The 18,577-nt window shown below is 39.6% G+C and overlaps 1 protein-coding gene across 5 annotated transcripts in view; it reads left to right on the top strand.

Annotated features, from left to right (window-relative positions):
- The window catches only part of LOC126354656 (inter-alpha-trypsin inhibitor heavy chain H4-like), a 78,094-nt gene extending 65,900 nt beyond the window's left edge, over positions 1–12,194 (top strand). For all 5 annotated transcript variants that reach the window (XM_050004463.1, XM_050004435.1, XM_050004445.1 and 2 more), the window contains 4 exons: positions 3,389–3,466; positions 5,526–5,644; positions 10,296–10,432; positions 11,984–12,194. In XM_050004463.1, the coding sequence (XP_049860420.1) occupies positions 3,389–3,466; positions 5,526–5,644; positions 10,296–10,432; positions 11,984–12,038 (389 nt within the window). In that variant the 3' untranslated portion in view covers positions 12,039–12,194. The remainder of the gene's footprint in view (positions 1–3,388; positions 3,467–5,525; positions 5,645–10,295; positions 10,433–11,983) is intronic.
- Positions 12,195–18,577: the final 6,383 nt, after the last annotated feature.

Raw genomic sequence — 18,577 nt, forward strand, 5'->3', positions numbered from 1 at the left:
TCATGTTTCCGACTTTGATAAAGGTCGGATTGTAGCCTATCGCGGTTGCGGTTTTTCGTATCACGACATTGCTCCTCGTTTTGGTCGAGATCCAATGACTGTTAGCAGAATATGGAATCAGTGGGTTCAGGAGGGTAATACGGAACGCCGTGCTGGATCCCAACGCCTCGTATCATGAGCAGTCGAGATGACAAGCATCTTATCCGCATGGCTGTAACGGATCGTGCAGCCACGTCTCGATCCCTGAGTCAACAGATGGGGACGTTTGCAAGACAACAACCATCTGCACGAACAGTTCGACGACGTTTGCAGCAGCACGGACTGTCAGATCAGAGACCATGGCTGCGGTTACCATTGACGCTGCATCACAGACAGGAGCGCCTGAGATGGTGTACGCAACGACGAACCTGGGTGCACGAATGGCAAAACTTCTTTTTTCCGGGGTGAATCCAGGATATGTTTACAGCATCATGATGATCATATTCGTGTTTGGCGACATCACGGTGAACGCACATTGGAAGCATGTATTCGTCATCGCCATACTGGCGTATCAACCGGTGTGATGGTACGGGTGCCATTGGTTACACGTTTTGGTCACCTCTTGTTCACATTGACGGCAATTTGGGCAGTGGAAGTTACATTTCAGATGTGTTACGACCCGTGGCTCTATCCTTCATTCGATCCCTGCGAAACCCTACATTTCAGCAGGATAATGCACAACCGTATGTTGCAGGTCCTGTATGGGCCTTTGTGGATACAGAAAATGTTGGACTGTTGCCCTGGCCAGCACATTCTCCAGATCTCTCACCAATTGAAAACGTCTGGTCAATGGTGGCCGAGCAACTGGCTCGTCACAATACACCAGTCACTACTCTTGATGAACTGTGTTATCGTGTTGAAGCTGCATGGGCAGCTGTACACGCCATCCAAGCTCTGTTTGACTCAATGCCCAGGCGTATCAAGGCCGTTATTACGGCCAGAGTTTGTTGTTCTGGGTACTGATTTCTCAGGATGTATGCACCCAAATTGCGTGAAAATGTAATCACATGTCAGTTCTAGTATAACATATTTGTCGGATGAATACCCGTTAATCATCTGCATATCTTCTTGGAATAGCAATTTTAATGGTCAGTAGTGTACTTCCAGATAAATTCCTTTCACCGTCGTTATCATGAGATACCTATGGCAGGAAACAACATATTTTTGATTCATTTCTGAACTTAAGCTCTCGCATTTATGAAAATGAGCTTTCGTGTGGTGCACAACTTCTTTCTTCTAGTATCTTCCACTAAACAAGGTTAAAAGTTATTTAGATCCGCTGTCACTATAAACCCGTTAAAAATACGAGGCTCCACTTTCAGGTTCCTTCATCTCCTTCATTAATTAAAGTTGACACGTTTCCTACACAGATAAAGTCGGCAATAATTATGTCTTGTGTTTTCTGCCCGATCTCCTTCCAACATGGGTTATTCCTCCCTATTATTCCTCCACAAATTCCAAGTCTGGCTTTCTTCGGCTTCACAACTAGATCCAAGGAGTCGTTCGATATCAGATCACTTCCTGTGGATTTCAATGCCTATTTGACTTTTGTGACTGATTCTAATGTTTACTCGATTATTATGTAATAACAGAATACAGAATATCTGGTTTCTTCAGGTGACACGGTACTCAGTGCAAAGGAAAAGTCTCTGGTTGGAACACATTTCTACGATGCTTGGAAAAGTATGAAGCGTTGTTATTGATAATTATTATTAGCTACTGAAAGCCGAAATTAATGGAGAGTTTTGTACGGTATTTAGTTACAACTTTTCTGGTGACTGTGTTCTTAAAATCAGTTTCTCTGCCCTCAGTCTCTCACCCCCCCCCCTCTCTCTCTCTCTCTCTCTCTCTCTCTCTCTCTCTCTCTCTCTCTCTATCCCAGCTGATGTTTCTATGTCTAAGATACACGTCTCCCCTATTAGCCTTGATGAATTGCATAACGAGTTTGATCAACCATGGTAAAAGATTTTAAATATCGTTTGTTTTTAATTCGACAACGGACTCTGGTGAAAGTAACAGCTCAGGTGTCAACATGTAAGTTGTTATTTAGCTCCTCTTGACGATTCATATAGTTTTATGTCTGTGCTATAAGGTGTTAGGCATTGGAAACCGGTTCCCTCAATACTGTTACTATGTTTTCACATACATATCCGTGAGAGAGTGTTACTAATTTGATAACCGTGTTGGGATGGTAATCACCAAAGTAAAGGCTAGATATTGTCAAGAACTTTCAATCAATAACTTTCAATTCCTATTTGATTTGGTAGGAATGACCATCGAGATAAATAAGAGACGTGGTACTGGAACATGCTTTCCATCGCTCTATTTGGGAGTGAAACGGTAGAGATGTGGATTGAAAGTGGCGTCTTGTACCCTGCAATTCTAAAATTTTACTGCAGAGGAATCATATAGATGTAGATTTACTCAAAACTTTTCGTTGAATGTCTGTTAGTGCAGATATTTCAGTACACGTTAGACACTCTCTCTCAAATGCAAGAACTAGTGAATTTCTGTGGAGCACTTCCTTTTGTAGCCTTGATTCCCAAGTTGGATATTTTCTATAATTCGGTCCTGGCAAACCGGCCCAGTTCTCCAGGAAAAGTCAAATAAATCATTTATAAATAGTCCTTTTCATAGTCACGGAGGAGCTCCTTTTTTGTATGAAAGAATTGAAATCTGCTATTTGTATTCACGACTGAAGTAATGAGTTTGTATATGAAGTCCAAAAACTTTTGTTTTTGTGTTACGTTATAGGAACTATATCCCAAGGATTCCAGACACAAATATCTATTATGTGAATAAAGGTCAAATATGAACATTCCATGCAAGTTTAACGTTATAGAATAAAATAGATCCATGTTATCTCGTGGACATGAATTAAATTATGGTGTCTCAAATTCATTTTAAGAGACTTTTGAAACATTTCTTCAATTCAGTCGAAGTGTTGATCAGTGTAATTTAATTCCGGGAGGTTGTTGAATGCGTGGGGAACCATGTATGTGATTCACTCAAATTCCAAAATCTCGGTACATTTTCAAGATTAATCTAATTCCCGGAGGTATCTGTCGCATTAGAACAGAAACGGAGTATGTCCAGTTGCTGTAATATTCCTGGATCATCACAACATGCATTCTTTGCACACACCGCAAACATGACGATTTTACTGTAACTCTTGAGCAGTGTAAATATTAGTGCCTCTCTGTTGAAATTTCTTGTTATAGTGGATACGTAAAGCTTTTGCTGGGAAAAACCCGAAAATATTTCTAGGTTGTAAAGGTACAAACAAATGTTGATGTATGTTATTTATAAGTTGTGATTTCAATGAATGACATATGCTTTTACTTTGCAGTGCTTCCTGAGGCAGCAAAAGTTTCTTCTGGTCCATATGTAACTACAACTTTACACCCTGGTGTTGTGGCTTTTGTTGGTGAGTTGCGTGTTAAAAGTTCTAATTTCACTGAAATAAAAGACACTGCCCAAACTACGTGGACCGAAGATGTTAGAACACATCCCTGCTACTTTCCGCTAGTCTTAACAACACCAGTTCTTGGAGAAATCTGTGAAGTTGACTCTTTATCGGAATATGTATCACTGAACGATGTAACCTGTCTGTTGGCGCAGATTTTTCGATACTTAGCGGAAACTTTCGTCAACCTACAAGTTGTGAAATCCTTACCAGCTCTTCTCTTTAGGCATACTCATTGATTTTATATTGTCGATAATCACTGTTCAGAGCAATGCCCTAAAAGCCGTACAATTATAAATGATATTTTTCGCAGATAAAAAGGATATTTCCAATACATCACCAATCAGTCGAAGTCGTCCACATATTTCCCTCACAGAAAACAAGTGAATAATGAAAAAAAAACTATCCGTTGTCGCAACTTCATTACTAACTAAGGTACAGGCATCACTTCCTTTTTCCTTAATGGAACGGTGCTATTTTTTCCGCCAAAATAGTTGATCTCGATCACAGAAACCCAATGATGCAAAACCTTTTCCTAATCTAACAAGAAATCACGGGATAAAAGTAACTGAATTTATGGGTCTCTTGTGCTGAAAGGTACAAGATATTTTACATCCTAGTTTCCCAGACAAAGAAATCTAACGCCATCATTTAGACTATCGTACTGAATAACTCTGAATAGGACTGTCACTTCCTACCCACCGGTTTGGAAAGAGGTTGTTGAAAGTACCTCTTTCTGCTGAAGAATTATGAACAGGTCATCTATCATGATGGAAAAGCAAGATTTAACGCGATCTCAAACGCATATTTTCTAATAACGAAGGTGCATTATTCATTAAGAAATGTGTGTGATTTCCCCCTTTCAGTGTACTGTAAATGAAACAAGTGCTTAACATAAGCTGTACGGTTACTCCACACCTATTCAGGAAGGAATACAGTCTCCGGAATATTTATTATCTTACTGCCGAACCCAGTTACAGTATTCAAAACGAAGTTAAAAATCACTATCATGTAACGCTTAATGTAGCAAAATAAAGAAATACTGATATTTTTGCCTACGAAGAGTACGCAGAACGCTTCTTTGGCTGATACCAGCTACTCCTTGTATTTGACAAGAAGTGACCTACGGATCTACTGCAGTACCAGAGAAACGGTACTTGCGCAGGTTCGTTGATAGCAGTCTTGGTTTGAATAAATTTTCTTGGGCAAAACTTCCAGCCTCGCGCTATTCATTGTTTCTGCGAAGGTAGGCGTCTACCTGGGAACCGTTCCGCATACAGTACTGCTGCTCTTCATGTCGACCAATCCTTCATAATTAAATGGCGTTGTGAACCTGAAAATATGTTATGTACTATTAAAGATTCGACTATGTGGCTTTTTTATATGCAGCACACTGTAAATGAATTGCGGCATTTCTCATAACTCCTCCGTAGACCAACATACAACTAACGACGTATCTCATATTTCGACGACACAGTTTTCCATCGACAGTGGCGTAAACATCTCACACCTCAATGTAGGCGGCGCAGGTTTCCTTGGAGAGGAGTTAAACTTACAGATGGTGGTCCATACAGTGGCTGCATCAACAGCACAAAACTTACTATGTTCAGTGTATTCTTACGCCGTAATTTCGTCTTAAATCTGCAAAAGAGTTCTATGTGGGAATTTCATCTCATCTAGATCCGCTAATCAGTCATAAAAAAAACCAATAATAATAATAATAATAATTTGATTCTTGTATCGCGGTTATTAATTGAGCTGGGAGGAGACATTGCTCTTGTTTCATGAATCCCTGGTCTCCGTTCATCTACGTGTGAACAGTTTAGAAGTGTCCGTATCGGTTGACAATCAATTTTAGATCAATGATTTAGCCACCTCACGCTGTATATTAGTGTGACATGGCTAAATTCCGTTGCTACTCATTAATTATCGGTAGAGCTTAAACCAGAAACTGAAAGTAGTTTTATTTTTTCTGTCGCTTGTTATACACAGGAGACCATTGCTGTTGATTGTGTTACAGGACAACCGCAGACCCTGAACATATCGGAGATCACGTGGCTAGGTGACGTCTCGAACTCCTCACACGTTACACTAGAAGTGAATGGCACGGCGGAGACCTACGACCTGGCTTTCAACAAGGTAAGGAAGTAGTTCAAAGTATGTAGAACTAACACGGCCCCATATCGTTTTAGTTATGTGACGGTAGATCTTTTAGATGCGTTTATTAAGGGTAATAATAGCAGTTGGTTTCTGTTCAGATCGTGTTGCCTATAGTTATGCGAAAGTGTCATCTGTAGAAGTCAATTGTCTAACGTTCAAAGTAGTGAAAGTAGCTTTCCAGAGTGAGGATGGAATATGAACTATTATTAAAATTTTGATGGACATATGACGACGGCTCAGCACTGTAAATTCTGGCCATTTTTTGACAATTACTTATTTCGTACCCAAAAAAATCATCTACCTCATAGTTTTACTGTTGGTCCTCAAGACCTGCGCATACAGGTTTCTACCATATGGACCACTATATTGATGAGTCTCCGGTCATCTTGTTGAATATATTTTCTGTAACGTGAAGATAAGCGCAAAATGTGAAAACACAACCTGGAGGTTTTATAATCGGGTTGCCTTTCAGAATGGGTCCACTGTGAAAATTAGCGTGTTAATTCACGGCGTTACTGTAGGTTCCGTAAGTCAGGGGATTCCGTCAAACTGATTTTCTTAGATCTTACAACCACTGTTCTAAAGCGTATTTCACGATCTAGTCAGCAAATTTTTTTGACCTGTTGCAAAGGATTTTCGTTTCAAATTAGTAAGCTGCCCAAAGAAACTTCGCACTATCCTTGTAACATGAATATTTCGTATTGTTTTTTTCTTTTTAACCGAAATTGTGGCCCTGGATACTCTTCTGATCACCAAAAATTTCCAAGTACAGCCAAGTGTGTGATGGAGGTCAAAGTAAATCCGCTTTTTCAGTGCATATGAATAAATCGCGGAATCTCCAAGCGTGCAGTGGAAATTGCGTTTTGTGTCGACTGCCCTCTCGTATTGGTCGCAGGCAGTCGACAGCACCTGCTCATGATCTGAAAATTATGGCTCGTAAGTATCCCGAGGAGGCCTGGCCCGCTAGCCGCGGGGTCCAACTCGCTGCTACCCAAGCGGGCAGGCATGCCGGTCCCCTGCACAAACCCGCCTGGCGTATTAGTGTCGAGGTCTGGTGTGCTGGCCAGCCTGTGGATGGTTTTTAAGGCGGTTTTCCATCTACCTCGGCGAATGCGGGCTGGTTCCCCTTATTTCGCCTCAGTTACACTATGTCGGTGACTGCTGCGCAAACACTGTCTCCACGTACGTGTGCACCATAATTGTTCTGCCACGCTAATATTTGGGATTACACTCCTCTGGTGCGAGACGTTCCCAGGAGGGTCCACTGGGGACCGAGCAGCGGATTAACTGCTGTGGCCTGTTGTGGGGTTCTGAACTACTGAGGGCTACGGCGGGACGAAGCCTTTCAATAGTTTCTAGATCCCCGGTTTGATACACAGTACACACAATACACTCCGCCGAGGCTGCAGCAGAATTGGACGGTGTCTTGTTGGAGAAAACTGGGAGGGCTCTGAAGGCCAAAAGAGTATCTGTCTCCACTCGGCCATTACGATCTCTAGGCATTCAAACAACATTACGAACGCCTTAACGCCTTGATACACGAAAACACAATAAGGGAACATCTGGAAATGAATCTCAGACATGTTGTCGGGTTCTCTTCGCCAACGAATACAGAGTTGTCTGACGTCAGGTCATCGCGGTAGAAAACTTCCGAGGCAACCATGCACCACTGCACTTCTCAGACGTAAAGTCCCAGGTGTGTAGCATAGAGAAGGATTTAAGCTTTACACAGGGATCGTGTATGCATGTCAGACACCTCGGGGAAAAAACCTCCAACATATGGTTCCTTTCTGCATATCAAATTTAGGCGATACTCAAGGTGATAATGCAGGAGAACGAAGTGACGACATCGTGAACACCTTCCTCCAGCAAGCAGAAATCAACTGAATGAACAAGTCTACAGTATCTGCTGACATGTAGTTGACTTACCGTCCTTGCTTTCAGTTGAAAATTGCACTGCGTCATCGCAGAAACGCTCCTCTTACACTGGATGACCTCCAGAAGCTGTACAGCAAATAGTCACACAAATGTTTAGCAACGTTCTGTAGATAGTGGAGAATGCTCGAAATTTTTGTGTCTACATACTGATGAGAACTTGAACTGGAAGAAGTATATTACCGAACATCTCAAACAATTATGTTCAGCTACTTTTGCTCTAGTGCAAGTGGTAATCCTTCAGACAAAAGTATCAAACTCCTCACGTATTTTACATATTTAAACTCAGTTATTTCTTATGGGATATTTTTATGGGGTGACTTATTACCTATTGCACAAAATCGAGCAGTAAGAATAACATGTGGCGTTAACCAACGGCCGTCACCTCTTCAAGGAACTAGGAATTTTAACTACGCCGTCACAACATATATATTCGCTAATGAAATTCGTCATAAGCAGTCCACCACAATTTGAGAAAAACAGTGATGCACATACCTATAACACTATAGGGAAAAATGACCTGTATTACCCATTGTCACAGCTGTCACTGTCTCAGAAATAAGTTCAATATACAGCAACAACTGTTTTTTTTACAATTTACGCAATGATACAAAATGTCTGATAGGTAACTAAGTAAGTTTTAAATCTAGATGAAAATCAATTTTCCTGGTCAGCTCTATTTATTCCAGCGTCAAATTTTATTTAAAACTGTTACTCAGAAGAAAAGAAAATTAACTGTAGTTACATGAGTAGGACTAAAAATGGTAACGTATTAACTAATGTTAACACTAATATGTATACATGTCCTGTAAACTTACTCGTTCCACATCATTTCGATAAAAACATCGTTCAGATAATCAAGGAAAATGTGAGTAACTAACGAACAGGTTTGAGCAGCACCACGACGACGACAAAGATACTGTTAGATCGTCTTACAATGCGCGGATTTGAGGAACACAGTTTTGAATTTTACCCGACAGCAGATTTTGTTTCCACAGATGTACCAATATGAGCACTTTCTAACAGATTCCCACCAATTTGTCGGCATAAGCATTCACAACCCGAGTCTATGTCAGTAAGACGGTTCCTTTTTTTAGTGTGTGTGAATTTTTAAGGGACCGAACTACTGAGGTCATCGGCCCCTAGACTTACACACTACGTAAAATAACTTAAACTAACTTACACTAAGAACAACAAACACACCCATGCCAGGGGGAGGACTCGGATCTCCGGCGGGAGGAACCGCGCAATCGGTGCACGACGCGTCAAACCGTTCGGTCCCTCCTCGCGGCTCAGTAAGACCGTTCATTGTGTGTGACAGTACTATATAAAACGACACAGTACGGCATTTTTGCACGCAGCGTCGTTTATCACCGTAGCGAGGACTGTCTGAGATAATCATTCTCACTCTGCTGGTCTTGGTGATTTTCGCTTGTGAGCTCCAAAAGTACAATAAATCTGATGGTCCATACGTGAGGTACCGCGCATTTAAAATGAAAAATGGTGAATAATCAAAAAGAGAATGTCAAGGAGTATGAGATGGGAGAGGGGGTAAGACCTATGACGGTATCGGAAGCCGCTATCTTGGGTGCAAACAGAAGTCCATATGACATTTCAGATAGACATACAATTACACGAGAAAACAATTGTGCCACAACATTTCGACTCAGTCTCCGGGTATTTGATTTTTCTTTTCTGGATCGACTCTTTGCTTCTGGGTTTCATGGGTTGACGTTTTGTTTGAGCTCAAGTTTCATCTGAAGCTATGATCATGTGGAGAAAAGGTTCACCTTAAGTCTCGTAACGCAACGATATTTCCTGGCAAATGTCAAGCCTGATACCCCTCATTTGAGAAAGGAGCAGATGCCTCTGAGAAGCCGGCCACAGTGGCCGAGCGGTTCTAGGCCCTTCAGTCTGCAACCACGCGACCGCTACGGTCGCAGGTTCGAATCCTGCCTCGGGCATGGATGTGTGTGATGTCCTTAGGTTAGCTAGGTTTAAGCAGTTCTAAGTTCTTGGGGACTGATGACCTCAGATGTTAAGTCCCATAGTGCTCAGAGCCATTTGAACTATTTAAGCCTCTGAGAATACGTCTCCGGCTACTAATACAGTGTGATAATGAGAGAAACACGCTCTTTCGAAATTCAAGTTATGCCAACAATTTCGAATTGAATTATGCTGCAGTGTGCATAAAATAAATTTTTACAATTAAAACGAAAAAACAGATGAGTTTGCAAAAGAGCACTGTAAATATTGACGAATTTTCGTATTAAATGTTGCTGAACGTGAATAGTGTTTTTAGGAAATACATGTGAAATTTTTGAGGTAACAGAGTAAGAAATTGGCACCTCGATGCATTATCTGATCAAAAGCATATAGACGGATATGCAGTTCGGAGCTGACCACTGGATATAACTAGGGGTACTCGTTTGCGTAACGATATAGTTGCGCAAACACATTAATGTGGGCCACAGGAAACCAAACTACGAACACGTTTAGCGACACCGTCTTTTATGGATCACTCGAATTTCTGCGCCCAATAGCTTGGCGGGCAAACTTCAGCGATAATTAGCTCTGAAATAAACAACGTGTCGAGGAGATCATTTCGGGGAGAGTGCTGTCTTAGAGCAGATGTAACTTTTGAAGTAAGCGTACTAGCCAGTTCAAACTGAAAGGCTTTATCTTTCCTCCTCAGACGGAGTCGCAGCTGGGGGAGTGCGCCATCCCTGACGGAGGTCCCGGGCTGTGCCGCCACCTGGCCAACTGCGTGCTGCCCAACTTCACTGACAGCCTCGATGACTTCCTGCCCTACCTCTGTGTGGTCGACGGCAGGTCAGTCGCTGTTTATAATACAGAATTATTCTGAAGAACGTTGAGGTGTCATTTGTGCAGAATGGGAGCCCTCGTGTCTTATCTGTCCATTGTATTTCTACAGGTACCTTAGTCACTGAATCACAATAGGCTGACGCTGTTTTTAAGGAATCTCTGTAAATACAGACTGCGGACAACCTTTCAACCGAAAAGAGGTCTCCGATCTCGATAATTCATGGGAAACACTCATTTCTCGTCGTCGCTCTGAGAGGAACTGATCCTCTTCGCTTCCTGTCCTTCCTTAGCCTGCCATCCATTTTAATAACCAACCATATAATATGTAAGCACTGAGGATTTGCTGACTCGACTTTTCCTACATTTTTATCTTACATGCATAAGTATTTTTCTAAGAATGGTGCTATTTTTCTACGAAACTTGATTACTCCACAGTACATCTCGGTGTGTCATGTGTTTAGAATTTTAGCACAGAAACAGTGACACTCAGTCAGAATTATGTCAACGGCTCGCCTTGAGGGAGGCTGAATTACCAAAATATCGAAAGATAAAAAAAATTTGTTTCTTATGTATGCCGGGAGGACTGTGGAAAGTGTTTCTGATTAAATCTTATGATAATGTCCTGCCAAGAACCAAAAAAAAAAAAAAAATAGTTTTACTTGATCTGACGTAGTCCGATGTCCGAAGAAAATATTTCAGGATAAATTAAAATGCCAATGACAATATGATCCTGAATCATATGCTTAACCGTAAATCCTGATTCGTACTGTACGGTGTCTCAGCTATCACAGGCAGTAAGTGATCAAAAGAATCCGAAAATTGTCCCCTAACTGAACATGTTATTTCACTGAAAACAAACTACAATAAGAGAGAAACCAATTTTTCAGTGTAGAGCAACTCGATTTCAATTACTAACGACAGCTTTAGATACAGCAACAAACTCCTTTCACACACTATGTAAACAGAGAAGTTAGAATGGTAGGAAGAAACCTTGCCGTATATACAACGCTGCTTTCGTAGTTTCCTTAATCTTGCCTGCGTCTTGGGTTTTAAATGCTGAGGCCACAGCCACATGAGTTTCTTATTAACGTCTGTTTTGTGGGTCTTTGTATACCACCAGAAAGATTTTATTGTTACCACCGGAAAGAACAGTGAATTATCGATTCAGAATGACGTTTTCACTTTACATAGAGCTTAGTAGAAAACACTATTTGAGTAGCATACCTGTACAAAAAATCTGCAGCAGTCTGTCAATGACGCCTTCGCTTGTCCGTAGTTGTATTCCTGCTATCTGAGTATGAACTGCCTCAACAACAGAACCGCTCATTTTGAATGGAAAGATCATATATCAGTTTCACAACTGCTTAGTGGTTGTAGTTCTTTTACATATTCCTTAACGTAGAAATGTTGCGTGTTCGTCATAGGTTTCACAATCAGAGAAATTACTGAAGAGGAGAGATGCGGAGAAGTGAGAACAACTCAGACACATTTCCCTGTTCTAGTAAATGAATGGACTACGCGCTCGGTTTTTAAACAACTTTTGTGTTTCTGTTCCAGTTACGTCGGAGCTTGTTGTCCGGACAACACAGTTCCCTCCACGATCATTGGATGAGCCGTATGCCGACTTCCGAGACCTCTAATCTAAGCAGAGGTTTGTTCCAGATATTGCCTTACAGAGCTGTGAAGAACAATACAGGAATTGTTGAATCATTTGTATTGTTACCTCTCGGTTATTATTCAAAGAAATTAAATATTGTCACAACAGAAACGTAGTTTCACTTTATTTGCATAATATTGGTTTCCTTCCCTGAATGTTCCCTTTTCGCTTCAGCTCTTTACTATAACAGTACTCATAACGACACAAAGCCGAGTTTTACTTGCTTATGCAATATTACAGACGCGAAACAAAGTCCTAAAACATTCTTCATTACTGTATGGGCAAGCTGTTAGTGAAAGGGTGAATGGCCTTTCAGACCATGATGCACAAATTTTTACACTAAAGGGCTTTTGAATTGAAACAAACGTCACATATAATTACAGACTATGTAGGAAAGTTAATCCAACGGCAACAGAGAGTATTTTAAACCTCGTCAAGGAACCTAAGAGTGGCGTGCCGATAACATAGATGACAAATGTAATGCTTTCTCATGCTCTTTGAGAGTAGCTTTCCATAAACGGGATACTGGCAGTAAAAGGCAGCCTATGTGGATGACGAGTGGGATAGGGATATCATGTACAACAAAGCAGGAATTATATCAAAGTGTTAGAAGTAGTCACAATAAATCTACAGTCGCCCATTACAGACAGTACCGTAAGGTGCTTAAAATTTTATTAAAAAGGCAAAGAGTATGTGGTACGCAAATAGAATAGCTAATTCAAAGAATAAAATTAAAACCATATGGTCAGTTGGTTTAATTTTTATTTTCGTTGAGATATAAAACTTAAAAAACTTCTCTCACACCGGCCTGATTTAGCTTCACTGATTAGGATAGTAAAAACATGAGTATATTAATGGAATTTTCATTCACAAAACAGCCTTATCACATTCGCACAGTTGAATACTGTTCTATCCTGATTAAATTGAGCTTAACTTAAATTCCATAAGGTAGTGAAGCAATTTCGAAGTCTCGGTGCGACGAGAACTGTCAGTAGATCTCCTGAAAACATTTGTAATAATTATTAAGTTTCGGTGATCACACGGGGAAGACCGGAGATCTGCTGGTAGGACCGTGTTAGCCTAATTTTTTGAAGTAATAAACTGCATGTCATGAGCATACAAAACGGCAGGTTCGTCCAGTGTAAATCAGACGTTCCCCACTGATCCCGTGCAACACAGTGTAATTAACAGACACTGTCAATAATAATCAGTTAAATAATACGCGAACACACTTACTTTAGTTTAGTTCCTTCTCATACAGCACCTCATCAAGATGGCGACTCGCTCAACAACACATACATATATATCTTCCTTCTTTCACGGATAATCGGCAAGATCTCCTTCATTATTTTCGTAAGAGAAAACTTAGATAGCAGAGAAGCTATTCCATGGAGTAAATGGACGCTCCAAGGAATAATAGGGCTTGAAACTACTTTGCGTTGATAATCATCTTATATTAAAGTTTAGGTATCCGTAAGATAAGAAGAGATATTTCGAGATATGTACTGAGTTATATAATTTATAAAATTTCTGAAAATATCGCGGAGATACCGCTGCAAGACACATTACATCACCCCTCGCAGCGAGCAAAGTTGATATGTATCAAATTTGGGAGCTAACTACTGGTTTAGCTAACTCGTTAGAATTTGTAGAACATACGTTCCTATAAATTTTAAGAAGTTAGTAAGATTTTTTGATTACAAGAAGTGAAAGAGATTTGGTATAGGTAACACCGATTTTCGTTACCTAGATACCATTGTTGCTTTCACGTGTGCTGGGGCATACCCACATCCCACGTACACAACCAGGGAAGATGGACTTACATAGTTGTTAGTCAGGTATACCTATTCAGGAACTGGCCTTCACATGGAAACCCTGGAAAACCTGGAGGCTTAGACCCCAAGTAGGTATCGTAGATGATAGGAAAGACAGAATAATTTAGAAATTTGGGAGATATTCTAGAATTCATAGGAAAGATAAAATCTGCCTCATAGCCAAAAAACAATCTTTACACATGCAAATTTTTACAATCTTCTGAAAAATTTTCTTCATCGATGTCTTGCTGAACTGCGGTGAAACTGATTGAGCAGGAACATGGGAAACGACACGGAGGCAGGAGTCGCATTGGCGTACTGGACAGGAGACGTAACGGATTTGAGAGACCAGAAGGAACCTCAGGAACAGGTACTCAGGATTGTGGCATGAAACAATCGAAATTCGTCTAAGGAATGGCCAACTCAGATTAATTTTGAACTCAAATATGGACCTGGTCCATCCAGTCTTCCATCTGAGGACTGGGTGTCTTAATCGATACAGTAGCTGCACAATATCACAACTCCAGATCGGAAAACAATTTTTGAAAACGTGGATAATTTCATCCATCTTCTTGAGTAAGCCGAAAAGTTCTAATCCTGGTTTAATTTTTTTTTGTTTCGTTGGCTTTTCCAGGTGGAAGTAGATATGAATCTTTCATAATTTGGTTTCAAGTACAAATGTGGAGAGCATGTCAAAATATTAAAAACTTTATTATTTGAGACACTTTAAAAAAAGTTATATCTCATTCATACATGATTAAAATGAAATTTTGCTGAAAGAGAACGTTTAATTAAGTCTTACTGAATGACCTCTCCAGCTGAAATTAATCTTTCTTAGTAGTGATTGACGATACAATATTTCTCTTTTATACTCTGATTGCCGCATTTTCTCATGAACGTATATGAATGCAATATAACAGTAAACAAATCCAACTGGAAAATGACACATTATTATAAATTCAATGAAGAACTTGCTTATTAACTCTATTTTTATAAACACACACTAAGCTAGATAATTAAATTCTCTTGAGTAGAATTTAGCTCGCTCCAAAAAAAATCAGTGAGTCTTTATGTCAGTGGACAGTTACAATAGATTCTAATTTTCTAACGCAGGTCATTTGTTCTCCTGTGAACTGTTAGTTTACAAACACAAGCGCTGTATTTGATCAAATAGTTTCAGTAAACTTGTTATAACTGGAGATTAACACTCACTGAATGTATATTATTTCACACGCACAAGCTTCTCTGGTGATCATCGCGTGGACAGATAACCCGTAAGTCTTCATATCAGCAATAGCTACAGTTCCACTTACTTTCCTAAATATTTTTATGCTATCACAGAAGCAATCGCTTACTGTTCATTAAACTATCACAGATGCTTGGCATGCTGTCATTTAACCTATCACAGTAGCTAAGGCATACTGTCCTTCGCACTTCAATTTTTTTTAACACCCAAATACTTCACACAAACTTTCCAATTAATTTGAAACACTGTCCTTAAAAGTACCTCTTTAGGTCTACATGGGGAAGTAATACTTTTATTCTTCCAGAATCCGGATATGCTAATAAATACACACCAGGATTCGGTATATCAACTATTGTATATGGACCTGTATAAATTAGATTCCATTTTCTGATGGTCTTCTTCAACCTTGATGACTTTATGTGTCTTCTTAAAAGAATTTTCTGCCTGATACTGAAAGTCTCAATCCGTTTGATGTGTCCATCATGGATTTCCTATCTCTGTTTTGCTTTCTCCGTAATATTAATGAGACAATTTCGAATTTTTTCTTCCCATGACATTATGGTGTCCTCGAGTTTAGGCAAGTTATCTACCCAAAAGTTTCTTTCGTTATCTCTGAACGTCAGTTCATTCGGGGTAAAGTTTGTAGAACTATATGGTAAATAAATCTGCTCAAACTCGATCAAATAGTTTATCCAGGTAGTTTGTTTATCATGACAGTACGTTCTCGTGAATCTGTTTAGTTCTCGAAAAACCGGTTCAATTAAATTCCCTTGTGGATGATAGCAAGATGTAAATAACTGTTTTATTCTAGTTGTGATACTAATTGTTTCAATAAATATCCAGTAAATATCTTCGCATTGTCAGAGATTATAGATTTTGGAATCCCTGCATGAGGAATGTAGTCATTTACAAACTTTACTGCGGCAGCTCTTGCAGTTGCTGATTTTATAGGATATAGTTTAACATATTTTGTAAACACATCACAGGATCAGATAATATACTTAAAACCACATCAGCCCCTAGGAAGTGATTAAAAAAAAAATCACATGATATAAGTGATCTAGGAGCTTCAGGTATTATTGAGTGAAGCGCAATTTTATTTCCCTTGTTGTCCTGTTTAGCCTTTTGACAGAGAACACATTTCTGTATGACTTTGTGCACTTTTCGCCTTATATTTGGGAAGTAAAAATAATATCTAATCTTATTAGCACACTTTACAACACCAACATGACCCCAGGTCAAATGTGTAAACCAAATTTTCGTTCTTCATATTCTTCGAGTACGCAGACACACCACTTTGGATTCTCAGTCTTCCCAGATTTAAAAAATAAAATATTATTCACAAGCCGGTAGTATTCCAAATTGACCATAGGATTTTGTTGATTGAATTGTCGTATTATAGCATTCCATCGCCGATCCTTCTTCTGAAGCTGAGCCATTGTCTTACATAAATGAATATAATTTTCTTGAAGAAGAAGCGCTGGAAATTCTGCCTTATTATTTACATACATTTCAGGTGTTATTCCTTCCGGAGAGCTTGACAACGCGTTAGCTATAATATTTTCTTTTCCGGTCACATGAATAATTTCAAACTGATATTCTTGCAGCGACAGCATCCACCTTGACAAGCGAGGATGCAGCAACTTACAAGTTTGTAAAAAAACTAGTGATTGGTGGTCACAATAAACGGTTATCCTTGAGCCATATACATAATAACTAAACCTTTTCAGAGACCAAATAACTGCTAAAGCTTCCAATTCCGTAGTGGTATATGCTCTTTCACAGGTGGATAAAACTCTGCTGGCAAATGCAATTGCACAAAAGGTTTTTACACCATCGATGTACCTAATTTGAGATAAACAAGATCCTAGTCCTACATCTGATGAATCAGTGGCTAAACAGAATCCGACATTCATATCAGGGTGGTATAATAACGGAGCATTTATCAGTTGATCCTTAATTTCACAGTCTTTTCACAATCATTAGACCATTGCCATGGTACATCTTTCCTCAGGAGCCGGTTTAGTACTTTAGAGTTCATTGCTTGAGTTTTAATAAATCGACGAAAAAATGAAGCCAAGCCTATAAAGCCTTTCAGTTGTCTTCTGTTTCTTGGGGTTGGAAAATTTTTTACCACACAAATCTTCGCATTTTTTTTAAGAATTGTCTTTTGCATTAATCATATGTCCTAAGAATTTAATTCTATGTAGAGAAAATTGGGATTTTTTTGGTTTGCAGTTATACCAGTTTGTCTGAACACATCAAAAATCCTCATAATAAGTTGTACATGTTCCTCCCAAGTTTTAGAGGCAATTAACAGATCGTCCACAAAATAGTTATTCGACTACGCAGTTCTGGTCCGAAGGGCATAGTCCAATGCAGAAATAAAAACTCGAGAGCTGATATTGAGACCAAATGGAACGACCTTGAACTGATAGCTTCTCCTTCCATATACAGAAGCAGTATATTTTCTTGAGTCCTTGTGTAACTTGACTTGCCAGAAGGTACTTCTCAAATCAATACTGCTTAAATAGGATACATCTTGAAATTTCTGTATTAACTCATCGATGTTCTCTGGATGTGTGCGCACAGGTACTATACTTTTGTTAATTTTCCTTGCATCTAATAGCAATCGAACTTTTCCTCCTGGCTTTGGTACAACAAGCAACGGAGAACAATATGGGCTGTTCGACGGTTCAATAACATTCCAGTTTAACATTTTTTGTATCTCCTCCTGAACTGGTTGATTTAATCGCCAGTGAATGGGATAATGTGTGCGGTAAAATGTCTTATGGGGCTTAATCTGTAATGTACAAATATATCCTCTAATAATTCCAGGCTTTTTATCGAAAATTGACTCATATTCTGCTAATTGTTCCCTCTGACTATTTGTTAGGCAATCTGACTCAGCATTTCTGTTCGACTGTTTGTCTGAAATCCTCTACTTGAATTGACTTGATCGGTAGTCGGTACATATTATCATTTTCAGCACAAATCAACTGCACAGCAGCACCACGGAAATATCACTCATACACTGCCTCGTTTCTCAGTAAGATCAGTGTAACAAATTGATCTTCGATTTTAAAATGCACCTTTCCATCTACCAAGTCCGACTTGCAATTGCAGGCTTGCAAAGTTCCAATGCGAAGAATATAATCTACTAACAACTTTCCCACTACAAGGAATGTGCATTGTTTAGCTACATTTGCCAATTTGATCTCTATAATCGTTTGTATCTTGACGTTCCGGGATTTTGCTCCCACTGCACCTATAATTCGGCAATTTTGTACTGGAAGAGCAGGGATTTTCTTAATTTTACTTATTCTGCGAAATAAAGTTCCGGATACTACCTCTGTAGATATAGCTGTGTACAATACAACATGGGTTAAAATTCCTCCCACTTTTTTGATGATCTCAGACACAAGAACGCTTTT

Source organism: Schistocerca gregaria, chromosome 1, assembly GCF_023897955.1.
Source record: "Schistocerca gregaria isolate iqSchGreg1 chromosome 1, iqSchGreg1.2, whole genome shotgun sequence".
NCBI lineage: Eukaryota > Metazoa > Arthropoda > Insecta > Orthoptera > Acrididae > Schistocerca > Schistocerca gregaria.